General features: G+C 44.8%; 1 protein-coding gene across 3 annotated transcripts in view; it reads left to right on the forward strand.

Moving 5' to 3' along the window:
• Nucleotides 1-5,441: 5,441 nt before the first annotated feature.
• KIF19 (kinesin family member 19) overlaps nt 5,442-18,273 on the forward strand; it is a 101,929-nt gene continuing 89,097 nt past the window's right edge. For 2 of the 3 annotated variants that reach the window (XM_088473148.1, XM_088473164.1), the window contains exons 1-2: nt 6,016-6,314; nt 9,668-9,748. In XM_088473148.1, the coding sequence (XP_088329274.1) occupies nt 6,276-6,314; nt 9,668-9,748 (120 nt within the window). In that variant the 5' untranslated portion in view covers nt 6,016-6,275. Of the gene's footprint in view, nt 5,503-6,015; nt 6,315-9,667; nt 9,749-18,273 lie in introns of those variants that run through there. The other variant, XM_088473156.1, reaches the window with a different exon arrangement.

Consider the following 18,273-nt stretch of genomic DNA (forward strand, 5'->3'; position numbering starts at 1 on the left):
GTTAGGCCCACAAAATGGCTACTTCCATAGCGTGTAGGTGATGACCACAATAATGTATTTTTTATTTACATATATACCTCACAATAGTGTTCAGGGACAAACCTAAATGCTATCATTTATATTTTTCCTATGGCCAGGTTACTGAGACCAATATTAATCAGACAGGTACAGAACTGGGCTCCAGGACAAGCATTGTTATTGATACCACTAGCAACCAAAGTAAACTCCAAGTAACAGGCTGAGAAGCAATGAGAACCGTGTTTTTCTGTGACACAGGAGAACCAATATCACCACCTCAGTTTCACCAGAGAATGATAACTGCACGAGATTCAAAGAAAATAAAACATCATAAAACAATGTTACTCTCAGCACTTCTGATCATACAGGTTATATTGTGTAAAAAATTAAATAAATAATTTAAAACATGTGACTACATAGAGAAAAATCACCAGAGTCACTATATAATGACAACGGGAGAATAAATGGAAATAAAAGCAGGATTGTGCTAATTAAAAGTCATGATTTAAAATTTTGTTTGAAACAAGACTCCAAGACGCATTGAAAAAAACACGCAGGAATAGTGGCGCTATAAGTCTATACAATCCTGTTAAATATGAATAAAATTTAAATGCAAACATTAACCAAGAGACTCTCTGGTTTTCTTAGAGGCTGCTCATAGGTATCTATTGCCTCTCTCCAGTTATATTATCCATGTGTATAGATCAACTCACCTCTAAAGTGCCCACATCTGCACCCCCTATACCCATATTTTCCTCCTTAATCCAAGGCACATTGAGCTAAGGACATACGGGAGAAATTATCCCACCACTAAAGGACAACATCAGAGTACCATTAGTCTTTCTGTCTCAATAGGGTGCCACAATATAATATAATTTTCTAGAATATTTATAGCTGGAATTCAATTAAATAATAAAATAAATAATAATAATAATAATTAATAAAAAACAAATTAACAGTATATAAAATATGGAGACATATAGCCAAGAGGACTTGTATTCTCAGCCAAACGGACATCTCAACTATATAATAAGCAAGGAAGTGTGTTTGTCTGTTTCTCCTTAATGCACGGCCAGAGTTTTGGACCTAGCTCCACCAAATTTGGCATGGTAGTGTTTTTGACCAGGATTAGATTTTTGACTAGGTTTATACTTCGTCGGGGCCACACACTGTCACACAATCCTTAAAAATGCGGATACTCTTAAATTACACAGGTTCTGGCTTCAGTGGAAATTGGCAGTCTACCAAAAACCTGTGTGAAAGTTACAAAAGTATACTTTTAATCTTAGTCTGAGCAAATGTCAAACTGTATGACTCATGCAAATTCATATTAAATCCAGAGTAAAGCTGGCCACACACTAGACCAACTTTCATCCAACCAGCCAACTAGTTGATTGGTTGGAATGAAAATCTGGTAACGTATGGGAGTAAATGATGATCAGCAATTTGCTCCTAAATGCCAGAAAAACAGATGAAAATTGTCATCAGACAAGTTTGTTAAATGTTTGATCAAAACAATTTGTTCAAACAACAGTTTTTAGTCCAATTTCTGGCGTTTGGGAGCAAATTGCTGATTGTCATTTGCTTTCATCCCTTACCAGATTTTAATTCCAACCAATCAACTAGTTGGATGGTTGGTTGCAACTTGGTCTAGTGTGTGGCCAGCTTTAGTTCTTTTTAAAGTGACCATATATATAAGACAGCCCTGTGTGTTTTTTGGGGACCACATAGCAAGATCTTAAAAGAGCCCCCACCCCCTCCCTCAAGGTAAAAAAAACACATACATTTGCTCCCACACAGAGCTCATCCGTTTTATGCCAAACAGAGCCCATTCAGGTTATGCCACACAGTACCATCTATACACATTATGCCATGCAGTAGTAGTGACTCTTACACATTATGCCACACAGTAATGCCCCTTACACTACACAGTAATGCCCCTTACACATTATACCACACAGTAATGCCCTTTACAGATTATGCTACAAAGTAGTAGTGCCCCATATAACACATTATTCCACACAATAGTAGTACCCCTTACATATTATGCCATACAGTAATGCCCCTTACACATTATGCCCCACCCCCCTCAGCAATTCACCTCCCTGTCTCCCTCCAGCAGCCTCTCGCCTCCCCCTCTGTGCCATCAGCAGCCAGCAGGTATGGATTTGGGGCGGGGCTGCTAGTTAATATCAGCTGGTGCAGTGGCAGGCATGGACAGACCCAGGCCCGCTGAGAGCCGCGGCAGGCCCGGGTAATAGGGGGCATGGCCTAATTGTAGGAGGCATGGCCACGCCCCCTCCCCGAAAAAAAACTAAAAGGGAGGGGGGCGCTCTGGGCCCCCTCAGCCCTGCTCAAAGCCCAGTGTGATCGCTCCCGCCCACAGGCATAGGAGACTGCTGTGGCTGCTGCTCAGCAGCCACGAGCAGTCTCCACTGCAGCTCAGCACACGCTGTGTGCTGGGCTGCTGTGAGGGAGGGGGAGCGGCGCTGGACCCGGGCCACCGCCGAGCCCCTCAGGAAGCCCGGGCCCCGGTAATATGTACCCGCTCCCCCCCCTCTCGGCGCCCCTGGACAGACCACTCCAGCACAATTAGAATCTGCCACCAGTTGTGAGCCAATCTGAGTTTGTGGACCAGCAGCCAATCAGTAGCCACCACTGCTGATATGCTGCCAGTCCGTGAGCTCTGTTTGCCTCACGACCGTTGGCACTGCCTCTCTGTGTCTGCCTGCCAGTGCGCCAGCTGTAATCAGCTGGCAGGCCGGCACCAAATTAACATCGCTGCCAACCTGGCCCCCTTCAGCAGCCCTAACTGGGCCAGCCCACCTTGTGTGCATGAATGGGTGCAGGGGGAGAGGTGGGCCACAGAGGCAGCATGGGCACCACAACAGCCGCACCCCTTGTACCCACGATAGTTACGCAATTGTTTTCAATGCATGTATGTTAGCTAACAGTAGGGTCCTTTTCAGGATCAATGGAATGGGGTTATACGCGAGGACAATGTAAACAAATAAAGGCTGCAGGTGTGCAGCCTTCAACCTGGGCAATGTCGTGTATCCCAGCTAGTAGCTTAAGAAATGCTGATCCATGTCATGTACCGTATGCTCGCTGTGACATCACTGGCCAAGTCCCAAATGTTTTCATTCTGTATGGATTAAATGGCTACAGCTCACTGAGGGGGTATGGTGTTTTTATGGAAATACCTCCCAACCTACTGCATATCTAGACAAATGTCCTGATTGTGGGATGACGGGACAACCTCCCACCATCATGTTCCACCAAAATTTGGGCAACTGAAATTGCAGGTTATTTTATGGAAAGCAAATATTTGACGATGATTATTTATAATATATTTGTATTTTTTTTTACCTGCCTTTAATTTAATAATCCCCAATGTCACACCCTCTGTGGGCATGGTTGACATTTTTTTTTTTTTCAAATTAATGTTGTTGTTTTTTTATGTGTCAGTTAAACAAAACAATAATGGGGCCCCAGCTTCCACATACAGCATCATCTCACCACATTGTTTTCCTTATAAATGCATTCCAGCATTAAAAACAATGATTTATGTACTGGTAGAATACATTTTTATATGCATCTTATAGAGATAGGATGGGTTAGAGGTTGGAGACCCTGAACTCTGCAATCAATATGAGAGGGAGAAAAGTGACCTGAAAGACAATAATGTTTATATCCAAATCCACATTTGTTCCCAATTGACATTACCTGCTGTTTGTTAATCTCCAATGACTTCTAGACATGATGTAACACAGTGTTCTGTAAGACCCCTTCAGACAGGTGGAACATGATGTTGGGGGCTTGGCCCGCCATCCCACAATCAGGACACTTGTGTAATAAGCATGACATAAGCATCCCATCTGGCATGACCTTAACACTTTAATATGTACACTTCTAATTACATTAATATCTTACATTTGGTAGGATGTTAATCTCCATTGCATGTCTGATAAGTTTACAGAATCTTATAATAGCATTCACACACTTCTGGTTATAACAACTCACATGACTCACATCTGCTATTCTTATCCATTGACTTCCACATGTAACCATATTATTCCTGTGCATTATTGTATACTTTGTAATTCTGTGCGATAATTGTGTCTGTCAGGGACGGAGACAACTGAAGGTGGTTGTCTCCGGGACTGAAGGGGGCAAACTGACCTAGCCCAATGCTCCATGTTCGGCTTCATGCAACCTAGAGCAGGAATAAGCAGGGAGCCCGGGGGGGCATGTGGAGTTCGGTCCCTAGAGATGGATCTCCAGCAAGGAAACTGCACCAATGTACATAGAAGGGGAAGGACAGAGGCTTGAGTGCATGGTCCCTCCCTCCTTTGTTGGTTCTTCTCCCTTACACATGCATGACCTGCTGCCTCTGCTGTTGCTGTGGGAGCAGCAAATGGCAAGAATGGAAGACTCTGATCAAAAACAGGTAGTAATTGTGTGTTTGGGTGTTGGTAGTTAATTGGGGGAGGAGTGTGTGCCTGGGTGCTGCTGCTGTTTTGTTGGCATTGAATGTAGGAGTGGAAAAAGTGTGTCTGGGTGCTGCTGTAGTGTTGGCAGTGAATGCAGGGGGGTTGGTTTCTGCTGGGGTGTTGGCAGTGAATGCGAGCCGTGATTGTCTTGTGTGGGAGCCAAGCCTGCCCGAACACAGGACAGTCTCTGGGAGCCAACAAGCGGTCCACACGCTGGAGTCTTGCGCAATCATGCTTCCACCACTGGGAGGGACCAGGCAGCCACAACACTAGGTACCTGTCGCGGGCTCACCTCTGTTGCTGGAATCTGACACCTGATCCCAGCGCCATCCCCCACGGCAAGGGGTTCAGGGCGGCCTTCCACATCTGCACGGGTAAAGGTAACCCCTATAATACACCCTCAGATGCTTCTCTTTTTACATGCTAAAGGTCAGAGTTTTATTAGCATAAAGAAGGGCTTGGGATTGGGTTTGGAGAGAGCAAGACCCAATTTATTGGACATGTCTAGGGACAATATTGTGCACGGTTATCATTTTTCTTAAATTATTGCATAAGAACCATAATTATAAACATAGAGGTCTGAACCGTCTTTGTACGCAGCTACTGTGCTAAAATATGATAATACTGCAGGAGTCTTATAGAAGCCTCCTGCGGGCTTCAGTGAACATGGCCTTCTGGGTAACCCTCAGGTTACTGAGAAAAGCCAGGTTGTTCACGCTTCCGGGGCCAGTAAGTCTGCATCGGAAGACGCAGATACTGGCCTCGGCAATCCTAGTAAAATGGGGCCCCTGTTTTTGAGAACGCAGCCCGGCCCCGCACTGCAACCTTAGTTGCAGAAAGAGACCTGCAGAAGCGCAATACAGATCCTTCACAGGTGCAGATTTCTAACGCAGCTTCTGGAAGAATACTTACCTATTCTCCCGGAAGTTGCAGGAGGCTCACGAATTTTCGGGTAGCCCCCCGCATCCCTGGAAAAGTGTGAAGTCAGCAAGTAAGCATCAGGTTTTACGTACATCTCTGAATTAGGACCTCTTTGTCAAGCTTGCCGACTTTCTGTTTGTCCCCATTGTGAACTTGTCTAATATGGTCACAATTGTACTTATATAACTTATTGTATGTTCCACTTGTGGTGTCATTTAAATAAAATATGGTAATATTATTGATGATGATAATAATAGTAAATTATATGTGACATTATTCAGATCATCGTTCAGACAAAACATTAATTCAATACACATGTTAAACACATATTAGCTTCCCCCTCCTTTGGCCTGCAGATTTGGTTCTGCTCTCTAGTGAACTCATTATCTATTTTTTAACAATCACAGTTAATTCTACGGTTAGCAATAATTGTCAGAAAGACAACCCGTGTGAGAAAATGGGAACTGCGGTATTAAAAGAGCCCACAAGAGGGCACACGTGAGAACTGCAGTGACAGCTGGGGTTGGTTTGTTGTGTTGGGTTTCCAAATCTCCAGGGAATCCATGAGAGAGCAGAGATAAAGGAGTGAGACAGAGCTGCTGGAGTCTCTCCTAGACATCGCTCTCACTGCATTTCCAAGCCTGACACACACATGACTATATATCTGTCTATCACACCTGACTCTCCGTGCCTCTGTTTTCCTAACAAATATGTATCCCATGGGACTTGCAGCTTCAATGCTTTGGTAGATCCTGCTCAGCAGACCTGCCTGGGGACCCCTTGCTGTGAGACATGTACGGCTAACCCTGCGCTTCTTCCCCAACTGTGCTGCAACATCCAGCCATGAAGGACGGAGGCGAGTCAAAGGACCAGCAGCTCACGGTAAGTCACCGTATATGCCTGTGCTATTACTGAGAGAAATGTACATCTGCCCAGTGGTCACTTACCAATTCCCAGCTATGTGCCCAGCAAGAACTAGCTTCCATTGTGCTTGTCATCACACATTGTGTTTTATTTAATGCAAATTAAATGTTTCAATAAGTTGCTAGATGTTTGTAAATAGCATATGTATATATGTGTATAATGATACACCAGGTAAGCTAAGTGAATGCCCCATGAGGTCACACTCTGGGATCCAACCAATTTTGAGGCACTTGGGGTGTGTGATACATGCAGGCGGTACTGGTCCTGGTCCTGGACAGTCAATGTGTTAATACTTTGTTGTCAGTATAATTCTTTCTAGGTTGGCGTGTGTAATGTAAGTGTCAGCGGTGTTACTGTGGCCTGCCTGAGCATAGTTCTGTTCACACTGCACTGCACAGTAATTGTGTGGTGTGTGCACATTAATCCCTCGCTGGGGGTCTCAAGCAAAGGATTAGGATGAACAAATAATGACATATAATTAACTTTGACATAACAGGATTCAAATCAGACTTCAGCTGAGCAGACACAGATCTGGTGACAACAATGTAATAGTGGCGTGCTATAATGACCTAGTGGTACAGAGTTCTATCTATGAAGTGACCTTTATTCATACATTTAAAAGCATATTGTCCGCAAAGATGTAACACTCATTTTGGGATGGGCTCAGCTGGGTTTACAAGCATTTCCCAAATCACAGGTCATTGCACATAGTTATCTGATCTACTGCACCAGGTTATACCATGAAACATGAAATGTTCAAAGAGAAAACTTAAAAGGGGTTTGAGCTCTTTCTACATACAGTAAATGATCACATATCACGGGAAGTATCCTCATACCATTATCATGCTTTACTCCTATTTTGCCCGTTGTACTGTCATCAGCCCCTACAGTACAGTGCTACACTCTATTTTAGAGTCAGTCTGTAATACTTATCCCTTGCACTGTTTAGAGTCAGTCCATAATACTTATCCCTTGCACTGGTTTAATGAGCTGTTTGTTTTAACAGATTTTGTGAAATAAACAATAGATTTATGAGGGCAGCTGTTGTAGACCAGTTCTACTGTATAATATATATTCCATAACATGTACACGAGTGACGTGTTTATATACAGTGCATCTGGAAAGTATTCAGCACTTCACTTTTTCCACATTTTGTTATGTTACAGCCTTATTCCAAAATGGAATAAATTCATTTTTGTCCTCAAAATTCTACACACAATACCCCAGTGAGCACAGTGGCCTCCATCATCCGTAAATGGAATTAGTTCGGAACCACCAGGACTCTTCCTAGAGTTGTCCGGCCGCCTAAACTGAGCGATCGGGGGACAAGGGCCCTAGTCAGGGAGGTGACCGAGAACCCGATGCTACAGCATTCCTCTGTGGAGAGATGAGAACCTTCCAGAAGGACAACCATCTCTGCAGCAATCCACCAATCAGGCTTGTATGGTAGAGTGGCCAGATGGAAGCCAATCCTTAGTAAAAAGAACATGGCAGCCCGCCTGGAGTTTGCCATATTGCACCTGAAGGACTCTTAGACCATGAGAAACAAAATTCTCTGGTCTGATGAGACAAAGATTGAACTCTTTGGCGTGAATGCCAGGCGTTATGTTTGGAGGATACCAGGCACTGCTCATCACCAGGCCAATACATCCCTACAGTGAAGCATGGTGGTGGCAGCATCATGCTGTGGGGATGTTTTTCAGTGGCAGGAACTGGGAGACTAGTCAGCATAGAGGGAAAGATGAATACAGCAATGTACAGAGACATCCTGGATGAAAACCTGCTTCAGAGCGCTGTTGACCTCAGACTGGGGCGACGGTTCATCTTTCAGCAGGACAACGACCCTAAGCACACAGCCAAGATATCAAAGGAGTGGCTTCAGGACAACTCTGTGAATGTCCTTGAGTGGCTCAGCCAGAGCCCAGACTTGAATCCGATTGAACATCTCTGGAGAGATCTGAAAATGGCTGTGCACCAACGCTTCCCATCCAACCTGATGGAGCTTGAGAAGTGCTGCAAAGAGGAATGGGCGAAACTGGCCAAAGATAGGTGTGCCAAGATTGTGGCATCATATTCAAAAATACTTGAGGCTGTAATTGCTGCCAAAGGTTCATCAACAAAGTATTGAGCAAAGGCTGTGAATACTTATGTACATGTGATTTCTTAGTTTTTTTTTTAAATTAAATGAATTAATGCTTTGGCCATGGAGACCCGGTGATAGGGTCTCCTGGCTGTGGCATTACACCCCGGTCGGTGTGGGTCCGGTGCTGGTTTTTAAATATACGCCCTTTCCCCCCCCCTATATTTAAAACCAGGACTGGCTCTGCACCCAGGTGCTGGTTCCTAAATTATGGGGGAACCCTACATGTTTTATTCCCCGTAATTTTAGGAAGCAGGACTGGCTGAGTAGCCCGGGGCTGGTTATGCTTTTGGGGGGGGAACCCTACATAATTTTTTTAAAGATTGAACCCTTTTTTTACAGGTACAACACACAAGCAGCCTTCACATATCTCACTGTTCAGGGAGACTTAGGCAGAGAGAAGACCTACAATCTTGGGATATCTCGATCTGCTTTACATTCGGCAAACTCGCTCTCAGCTAAACTCACTTCTTGTAGTAAATTTGTGAGTGGCAGAAGCCTCAATTCACCCGAGTTTCGGCGATGCTAATCGAGTTGAAGAAACAAAACTCGATCAGACTCGAATCTTAGTAAATTTACCCCTTAGTATGAATGAGCGGTGCAGGTCTTGAGCAGAGCTAGGGGTTGAGTTAGGAGATATTTTAAGACAAGAGAATGAATGTATGTCAGTGCAGTTTTGTAATGGCTTTGTATGTTAGTAGAAGTATTTTATATTTGGTGCTGTAAAATACAGACAGCCAATGTAAGGACTGACAGATCAGAGTAGAAGTCTAAGAATGATTCCCAATGCAAATCAGTCTTGCTGCTGTTTTCAAAAGAGATAGTAGGGGAAGAGCGTTAAGCAGGAGGTGCAATAATTAATGTGTGTATATGAATGCATGTATTAAAGATTTTGCAGCATCTTGCGGGAGATACGGGCCTATTCTGGAAATGTTTCTTAGATGCGTGAAGCCCTATCCTCCTGTACACATTCACGCAAATTCTCCTACAATCACAAATCAGCACATTCATCTTCTGAAATACTGCACTGATTATTCTGATTGGCTACAGGTAGTTCTATCCCTGCTCATTTCATAACTGAGGTCATATGAACGAGATGAAGAATGATAAATCTGTATGTTCTGACCCTCGTCAAAAGCACCATGCTAACATCTCTCTTTTATCTGGACAGGTTGCTCTGCGTATCCGGCCAATTAATGAGACCGAGTTGGTTGAAGGAGCCACCATCATTGCACATAAGGTGGATGAACAGGTATGGTTCATTTTAACAAATGTAAAGCAACCCTACTATCCACTATTCAATGCAGCCTTATAAATCAAATCACAATCAATCTATTCAGTTCAGGCTGTATTGCTGGTTTTAGTCTTCATCTTTGTGTTTATACAGCTGAATTGCTATTAGATACCTCTTTGTGTTAGAAATGTTCTACTTTAAAGCCTGCTTATAATGTATACAACTACTATATGTGACATTTGTTTTGGTTAATTAGTGGTTGTGCAAAAATGTCTGTAAAGAGAGGAAGATCATCTTGGGAGCAGCTGTTTGCCAAGAATTCTGTAGGGATTCAGTATAATTTACCGCTGGCCGCATGGCCGGCGGCTCTAATCCCGACAGCGGCAACTCGACAGAGGAGGAAATCCTGATAGTCCTTAGGGTAAGTATAACTAACCTAACTCCCCCCCCCCTAACCCTAACCCTCCCTTAGGGGTGCCTAACCCTAACCCCCCCTTCCCCTAGCCTAAACCTAACCTCCCAAGGGGGTGCCTAACCCTAAGTCCCCCCCGGGAGCCCCTAATTTAACCCTCCCCCCCACACGGCTTCCGGTGCCCGGCTTACCTTCGACCGGTAAGCCGGGTGTTGGGCTCCCGGCGTAGGTCTAATGACAGGCGTCGGGATATCGACGTCTGTCATTAGTGCCTTGCCGGGATTAGACAGTCGGGAAGCCGGCGGTCGGGATTACGTCCGTCGACTTCCGGACTGCTTTCCTTCTGTAGTATGTCGTGAGAACAATGTACGAGTTATTATCATGGCAAAATTGTCTTGTCTCTGTTTATTAAGGAGAGAACAGCCATATCTCCTGACAAAATGGGTGTTTTTGCCAGATAGGGCATCTCCTTATCTATCGAAGGCTACAGGCATGCCATTATCAGAGATTCAAAGAGCCTCTCTGTTGGAAGCTTCCCCATGCAAACAGTCACTCAGCTGCTAGGGCGATATAGTCTTTGTATATTGTGATAAGCTGTGATAAAACATTTGTGCTGTCACTGTATATTAATAATTTGTGTCCATAATGCTACATTAATATGTTACCAAGAGCTCAGAGAGTTCATATTATATACCGGCTGGAACACTTATTATGCACCAATTGAATAATCCCTCTGTTTTATGCTGCCTACCGAGGTGGTTTACAGTACACGTACAGTTATTTTTTGGCTAGAACTGATAAGTTACTGACAAGAGACATAATATTGAATACACTGATATGATATCACTTAATAAGGCGTTGGGACATCTCATGTGCCACAGCATTGAGGGCCTGATTCAGAGCCGAACGCTCTGACCAGAGCGTTCGCTCTGAATCAGTGCCCTCCTCCCTGAAAATGGAGCGGCCTCCTGGTCGCTCGCATAGCTGTGGGTGACCACCCACAGCATATGAGAGCGGCCAAAAAGATGGTCGCAATGGTCAAGACCATCGCGACCATCGGGCTTGCGACGAGACCCCTGTGGTAGGATCTCGTTGCCTCAAGCCCTGGAGTGATTTTGGCTCTATCAGAGCCAAAATCACTCCCACTGACATCACTAGTGATGTCAGTGGGGCCGGACTCAGACGGTAGGTGTTCCCATCGGAACGCCTCCGTCTGGCAACCACGCCCCCTGGCACGCCCACTAAAGGCCACCATCGACAGCACGCCCCCTTTAGTGCGAGACCCATAACGACGGCTTGGCCGTCGTTATTCGGGTCTCGCGCATGCACACGACGGAGCTCCCTCCGTCGTGCGCAATCCCATTGGGGGAACATCGACCCGCTTGCGAGCGTCCTGCGCTCGCGAGCGGGTCTGAATGACCCCCTGAGTCCATTGTCTGGAGTCAAGCAGTAAGGATGCACCACATGTCTATCACAGTATAGTCACTCATCTGATTATGGTTATGGCAGCAGCCTTGGTTCACAGATAGAATGTATAAACCTTAGATGTGTAGAATGAATTTTAAAACCCCTATTGCCAGTGAATAACTCACCAGCAATGGAGATTTTTACTCCCTGATTAATCTGAGCCGACAAATCACTGTATGGAGCCTGTTTATCAAGACTTAAACCATGCAGAAATGTCTGCTTTCTCTTGCTTATTCAGACTTATTTACGTATCAGGGCTATTTAGAAGAAGCCTATAGAGTTTAGGCAGAATATCACAGTCACCATAACTCTCAATAGGGGCCACTTTGTCATGCTCTGAAAAGTTTAGTATTTCTGAGTGTGACAACAATAGCTTTTGCCATGATGTCTGTCCTGTGGGAAGAACAGGGCTCCTCCCATTGTTCTGCCACTCTTTGTTTTCTGCGACTTAGTGGCCTGATGCTCACACATGTCATCCGTAGTAAATAGGATGTGAGAGCCTGGAAGTAAAGTGATAGCAGTGCAAGCACTTTACTATAGACCCATCGCTGGGACAGACCCTTATCAGAGCCGCTGTCCCGGAGTTTGTTGTTACATGACTTCATTACTTCATCTGTAATCACTGTAAATAGCTGTGATAACTGATGATAATTTACGGGGACAGAGGGTGAGATGCATCAAGCATCGCATTTTGGATGCGATGAATTCCCCCAATCATGGCATTTAGAACAGCTGTCTTTTGCGGTGATGGGATTTCCAAGTTTATGACCCAGGAGTCCCACTGCACATGCACAAGCTGCCGGAGACGGAATGGGATTGAAATGCCTGTGGCTGTTTAGCCGGTTCAAATCCCAACAGCGGATTCCCGGTAGGAGGAGATCCTGACTGGGGCAGGTAAGTATTCTAACCCTCCCCTGTTGTTCCCCCTAACCCTCCTTTAGTGGTGCCTAACCCTAACCTCCCCCCCCCCTAGTGCCTAACCCTAACCCCCAGGGGAGCCTAAACTTAACCCCCCCTACCCACACCCTAAACCTAACACTCCTGTGGGGGTTTCCTAAGCCTAACCTAACCCCCGGTGGTGCCTAACACTAACCCACCCCCCTAGGGGTGCCTAACCATAGTCGTCCCCCCCAAAAAAAACCTAACCCTAACTGCGCTAGAGTGCCTAATCCTAACCCCCCCTCCCCCGTGGATAACGCTAAGGGTGCCCCAGACTTACCTTAGTTCGGGCTGGCATTCCGGATTAACATAGGCGTCGGTATTTCGACACCTCTGTTAAATCCCTTGTCGGGATTCCGCTGTCGCGATTGAGATAACTACATCCCGCAGGGGACCCTGGGAAGAATCCTATTGCATCCCTCTTGGGGAATTCTCCAGAAAATAATCCCATAGGCTTCTATTAGGTTTTGCCTATCGGTTCTAAGCTCCGGAAAAATTTGGTTGGTACCAGGGCCGGCTCCAGGGGTAGCTGCGCCCTGTGCCGGATGGTGAACATGGTGCCCTCTAAATGGAGGTGTGGCCTTTTTACCACAGGCCACGTCTCTAAGTGCCGTTATTTGGGTGCATGCCCATGTGGCACGCCTCCCGTGTAACGTCAGGCTGGGGGCGAGCCCAGTACTCCGTCACTAGCTGGGCTACACCCAGCCCTCTCCCGGCACTGAATGGATGCCGCGCGCATGCGCACAGTATGCATTCAGCTACTCTGGGGTCCGGCATAGCTGCGGCGGTGGGGGTGCCCAACCTCCAGATTTGACCACCCACGGGACACAGAGGGACAGTGGTATGTTGGGAGGTGTACATCCTCTATGGGGTGGTTGAACACCCCAAGAGCCAGCTCTGGTTGATGGGTTTGACCGCATTTTTAGCGCTGATGCATCCTGTCCATAATGAGATGGGTCATAAATATACAGCAAACTAGTATAGAGAACCCTACAATCCAGCCAGACACCTTTTGTCTGTCTGTCTCCACACCTACCAGCATTCTTATGGGTAATTTGAAACAAAATAGTCTACACCAGCAAAATGCCAAACACCTAGCTAGATACACCAAAACTACAGCCATTTTCTCGGTAGGCCACATCCATTTTGCTCACCAAAAAAGGGTGTGTGTGTTTCTTGGAAGACCCCACAATCCTGCAATACCAGGAGCAGATTGATTTTTCTGGGGGCAATCCAAAAAACCCGTAATGTGACCTACGCCCATAAATATCCTTTTTCTTTTTTTGTTAACTTGCATTTCGGTGAAATACCTTTTCTGAATTTGGCTATGTCTTTCCTTTTCTTCTACTGATCACTGCAGGGGACCTTCTTCATACTGTCATAAGTACCCCTCCTCTTACTGTACATTCCTATAAAGTACTGATTATACATTTGTTTGGAAATCTGGTCTAGCTTGCAGTAAATCCATTATGGCTACTTGTTGATCAGTTGCTATGGGTTAATGCGTATTATTTTACATGTTTGCACTTTGTACACTGGTTTATTTACTAACAATGAAAAGTAGAAGATAAAAAAAACTAAGTTTACTGGAAAATGTAGAAATAAAACTAAAATGAAGGGAATGATGCTTAGAAAACATTTCCCCTGTAGTTTTACAGGAGACAGGCTAGGCTGGCCGAATGACATCCTGGCCTATTGCATAAGAAGGGGACAGACAGATTAGGACAGAGAAGCACAGATGGTGGCTGATAACATGCTGTTATGATGTATCCGCTACCCACTTTTCTGTAGAGAACGGTGTTGCTATGGCAGCCACCTGGACAGACAGGAGCCGGCTGAGGACAGCATGCATTGGCAGGAGTATAATAAGATAGGAGAAGAACACTGCACACAGCACCTGCAGCAGGTGTCACCCACTGCTCCTCCTCCCTCCCTCATGCTGAGAGAACAGATACTGCTCTCATTGTACCTGTGCAGTCTACTTATATTCCTCACAGCACATCCAGCCTCATCTGTTCCATTATTATTATTATTATTATTATTATTATTAATAATAATAATCTCAAATACAGTTTCTAAGAATCTTCATTATCAAAAATGTATCTTGTGCAGTGTAAATATCCCTTGTGTCTGTTTGCAAATGTGACCTTTTTTCAACATACATTTTGCATGTGAAAATAATGTGGAGGGTTATATATATATATATATATCTATCAATGATCAGCACAGACGGTGTAATGGTTAGCATTACTGCCTCACAGCACTGAGGTCGTGGGTTTCATTCCCACTACGGCCCTAACTGTGTGGAGTTTGTATATTCTCCCTGTGCTTGCGTGGCTTTCCACCGGGTACTCCGGTTTCCTCCCACACTCCAAAAATATACTGGTAGGTTAATTGGCTCCCAACAAAAATTAACCCTAGTGTGTATGTGTGTGCGCATGTGATAGGGAATATAGATTGTAAGCTCCACTGGGACAGGGACTGATGTGAATGGCCAAATATTCTCTGTAAAGCGCTGCGGAAATATTGTGTGCGCTATATAAATAACTGGTAATAAATAAATAAATAATAAATAAATAAATCATGGGGTATAAGATTAACTGGGTTCTGCCACTGATATCTTTCCCACGCAAAGCATGGGTAACATTGTCACAAGCATCGTAGCGCTTGTGCCACCAATACGTATTCTGATAACAGAGGAGATTTGATGACAAAAATGCTGCATTTTACAATAGTGAATCATTATTTATTTATTTTTTTAATATATATTTTTAACCTTGCTTTCAATACCAGTGCAAATGCACTAACTGGATACCAGATCTGTACAGTGTAGCTGTGAATTAACTCTTACGACTCCAGGCCAGTGATTTCAAGATGAATTTACCATAAATTAGCCTAAACTAATGCTATATTACCAGGCTCCTGCATATGACTGAAATATCTAGGCAGCCTATCTATTATCTAGGAGCTCACCTCTCAGTCTTATTAGTTCCTAGTGAATTTGATGTTTCAGCCTTTGCTCCTTCCTCTGAGTGTAGCTGACTGGTCCACTTTAATGAAAATTAATTATTCCCAAATGATTGCTAGACCTAAACTTAGGTAATAAAAACCTATCCGTAGCCAGAGGTTATCTATTTTTTATCATCCTCAATAGATAAGGTGTAGGACTGATCACCCAATACAATTTTTTGAATGTCAACAGATAGAATGTCTACATTTAACCAGAGCAGCCCTCTCTGCTGTCACTATCAGCACGCTCTAATGCCCCCGCTACAGATCCTCAACATATGGCATGTGGGTGAGGCCCTTAACATGTAACGCTCCAGACAGATTACCCAACCTCTGATACATACACCAGATGGCTTCTAGCGACACCTTACAGCCATTGTTTATTCCATGCAGAGAGTTATCTGGAAATTATAGTGTTAAAAATGAAGCATTATTAAAAAATTGTGCAGAGTTGCTAACAGAAAACTTGCTGCTTAGTGATTATAGGAACATTTTCATGAGTTTAGGTGAAGAACTCGTTAGGTGAAATTCCAGGATGCTGCGCTATCTAGTATGGATAAATGGATAGTATTGGTGATATGTAAAGAAGAGCACTATTTGTATTGATCAGAAAGGGACACGCAAGTTAAAAAAATAAAACAAGCCAATACTGGAATGTGTATATAAATAAGGTAAGAGCATTGCAACATGAAGAATCAGAGACAGTGCAGTCATTAGACAAGTTTAACACTGGGGTGCCGGTGTTCTGGGGTGCCTAAATAGTTTATTTCTTTTTTAATTTTTATGGTACAGAGCTCTGGATTCCTTGGGAACAATGACGCAAAGGAATAGAAACAAGCAACATCACAGGCAGCTTTTCCAGCGTTTTGTGCATGCGCAGTGAGGAAATCACCGGGAAAATGGCGGCCGCACCATTTCCCCACCTTACCTGTGCATGCGCAGTAGACGCTGGGCACACTCTAGTACTTTTTTGTAAAAAAATAACTGTCAGGGCCATTCATCAAGTTTCGAAAAAGCATTTATTTCGGAAATTGATGGTGTTACTGAACGCCACTGTCAGATGGCGTTCAGCCCCCGATAACCTTCACAGGCTGCTGTTTACATGGCTGCCTGTGAAGATTTACAAGGCAGCCACAGCAGAGGGATCTCTTCAGATCCCTTGCTGCCAGGGCCGGACTGGGACTTAAAATAGGCCCTGGCATTTTAAGAGCACACAGGCCCACCTCGCGTCATCATCATGCTCCTGGCATAGACCCCTCCCCTTACTATTCCTAACTCCTCCCATTTCTTAGTCTATGCTCCTACACATATATTATTCATATTAGAACATACAAGTACACAAACAACAGAGCACATCCTGCAGGGGATTTAAACATGTGTCATAGTCAAACATTTGGTATTGTGTTGGTTCTGTTAAACTGTGTACACACCTATAGATATATCTGTCCAATCCATTTGGTGGGAAGGAAAATCTGGGAATGTATGTGAGCAAATAACAATAGAAATTTGCTCCCAGATGCTGGAAAATGGACCAGATTTTTCTTCTCACCAGACAGATTGGACAGATATCTATAAGTGTGTACACAGCCTTAGGTAAAGCTGGCACTTCACTGGTGTAGGTCACACACAAGAAAAGGGAAGACAGGAAAGAGAGAGGAGGAAAGGAGGAGCAGGGAGAAATTCGGGGAGCTGGGGGAGAGAGAAAAGGAAAAATGGGATCCAACATAGGAGAATGAGAGAGACCAGAGAGAGAGGGAGCCCAGAGAGACAGAGACACAGAGAGAGAGAGAAAGACAGAGAGAGAGAGAGACACACACACACAGAGAGAAAGCCAACCACAGAGAGAGAGAGACACAGGCGCAGAAAGAGAGAGACAGAGACACAGAGAGGGAGAGAGAGAGACAACAGAGAGACACACACACACACACACACACAGAGACACACACACACACACAGACAGAGAGACACACACAGAGAGAGAATAAGGAGAGAGAGAATAGGGAGAGAGAGAAGGGAGAAAGAGATAGAGACAGGGAGAGACAGAGAGATATGGAATAGAGAGAGAGAGACGTAATAGAGAGAGAGGGAGAAAGAAAGAGAGACGGAATAGGGAGAGGGAGAAAGAGAGAGGCGGAATAGGGAGAGGGAGAGAGAGACGGAATAGGGAAAGGGAGAAAGAGATGGAATAGGGAGAGGGAGAGAGAGAGCCCAGAGAGAGAGAAGGAATAAGGAGAGCCCAGAGAGAGAGAGAGAGAGAGAGAGAGAGAAGGAACAGGGAGAGCCCCGAGAGAGCAAGAGAGAGAGCCCAGAGAGAGAGAGAGCAAGAGAGAGCCGAGAGATAGAGTGAAGGAACAGGGAGAGCCCCGAGAGAGAGTGAAGGAACAGAGAGAGCCCCGAGAGAGAGTGAAGGAACAGGGAGAGCCGAGAGAGAGAAGAAATTGGGGAAGCTGGGACAGACATAGGGGGAGCGGGGAGAGACATAGGATAAATAAGGGGAGCTGGGAGAGACATAGGAGAAATAAGGGGAGCTGGGAGAGACATAGGAGAAATAAGGGGAGCTGGGAGAGACATAGGATAAATAAAGGGAGCTGGGAGAGACATAGGAGAAATAAGGGGAGCTGGGAGAGACATAGGAGAAATAAGGGGAGCTTGGAGAGACATAGGAGAAATAGGGGGAGCTAGGAGAGACATAGGAGAAATAGGGGGAGCTGGGAGA

This window comes from Taudactylus pleione, unplaced genomic scaffold (assembly GCF_031769625.1).
Source record: "Taudactylus pleione unplaced genomic scaffold, aTauple2 ptg000016l, whole genome shotgun sequence".
Classification (NCBI taxonomy): domain Eukaryota; kingdom Metazoa; phylum Chordata; class Amphibia; order Anura; family Myobatrachidae; genus Taudactylus; species Taudactylus pleione.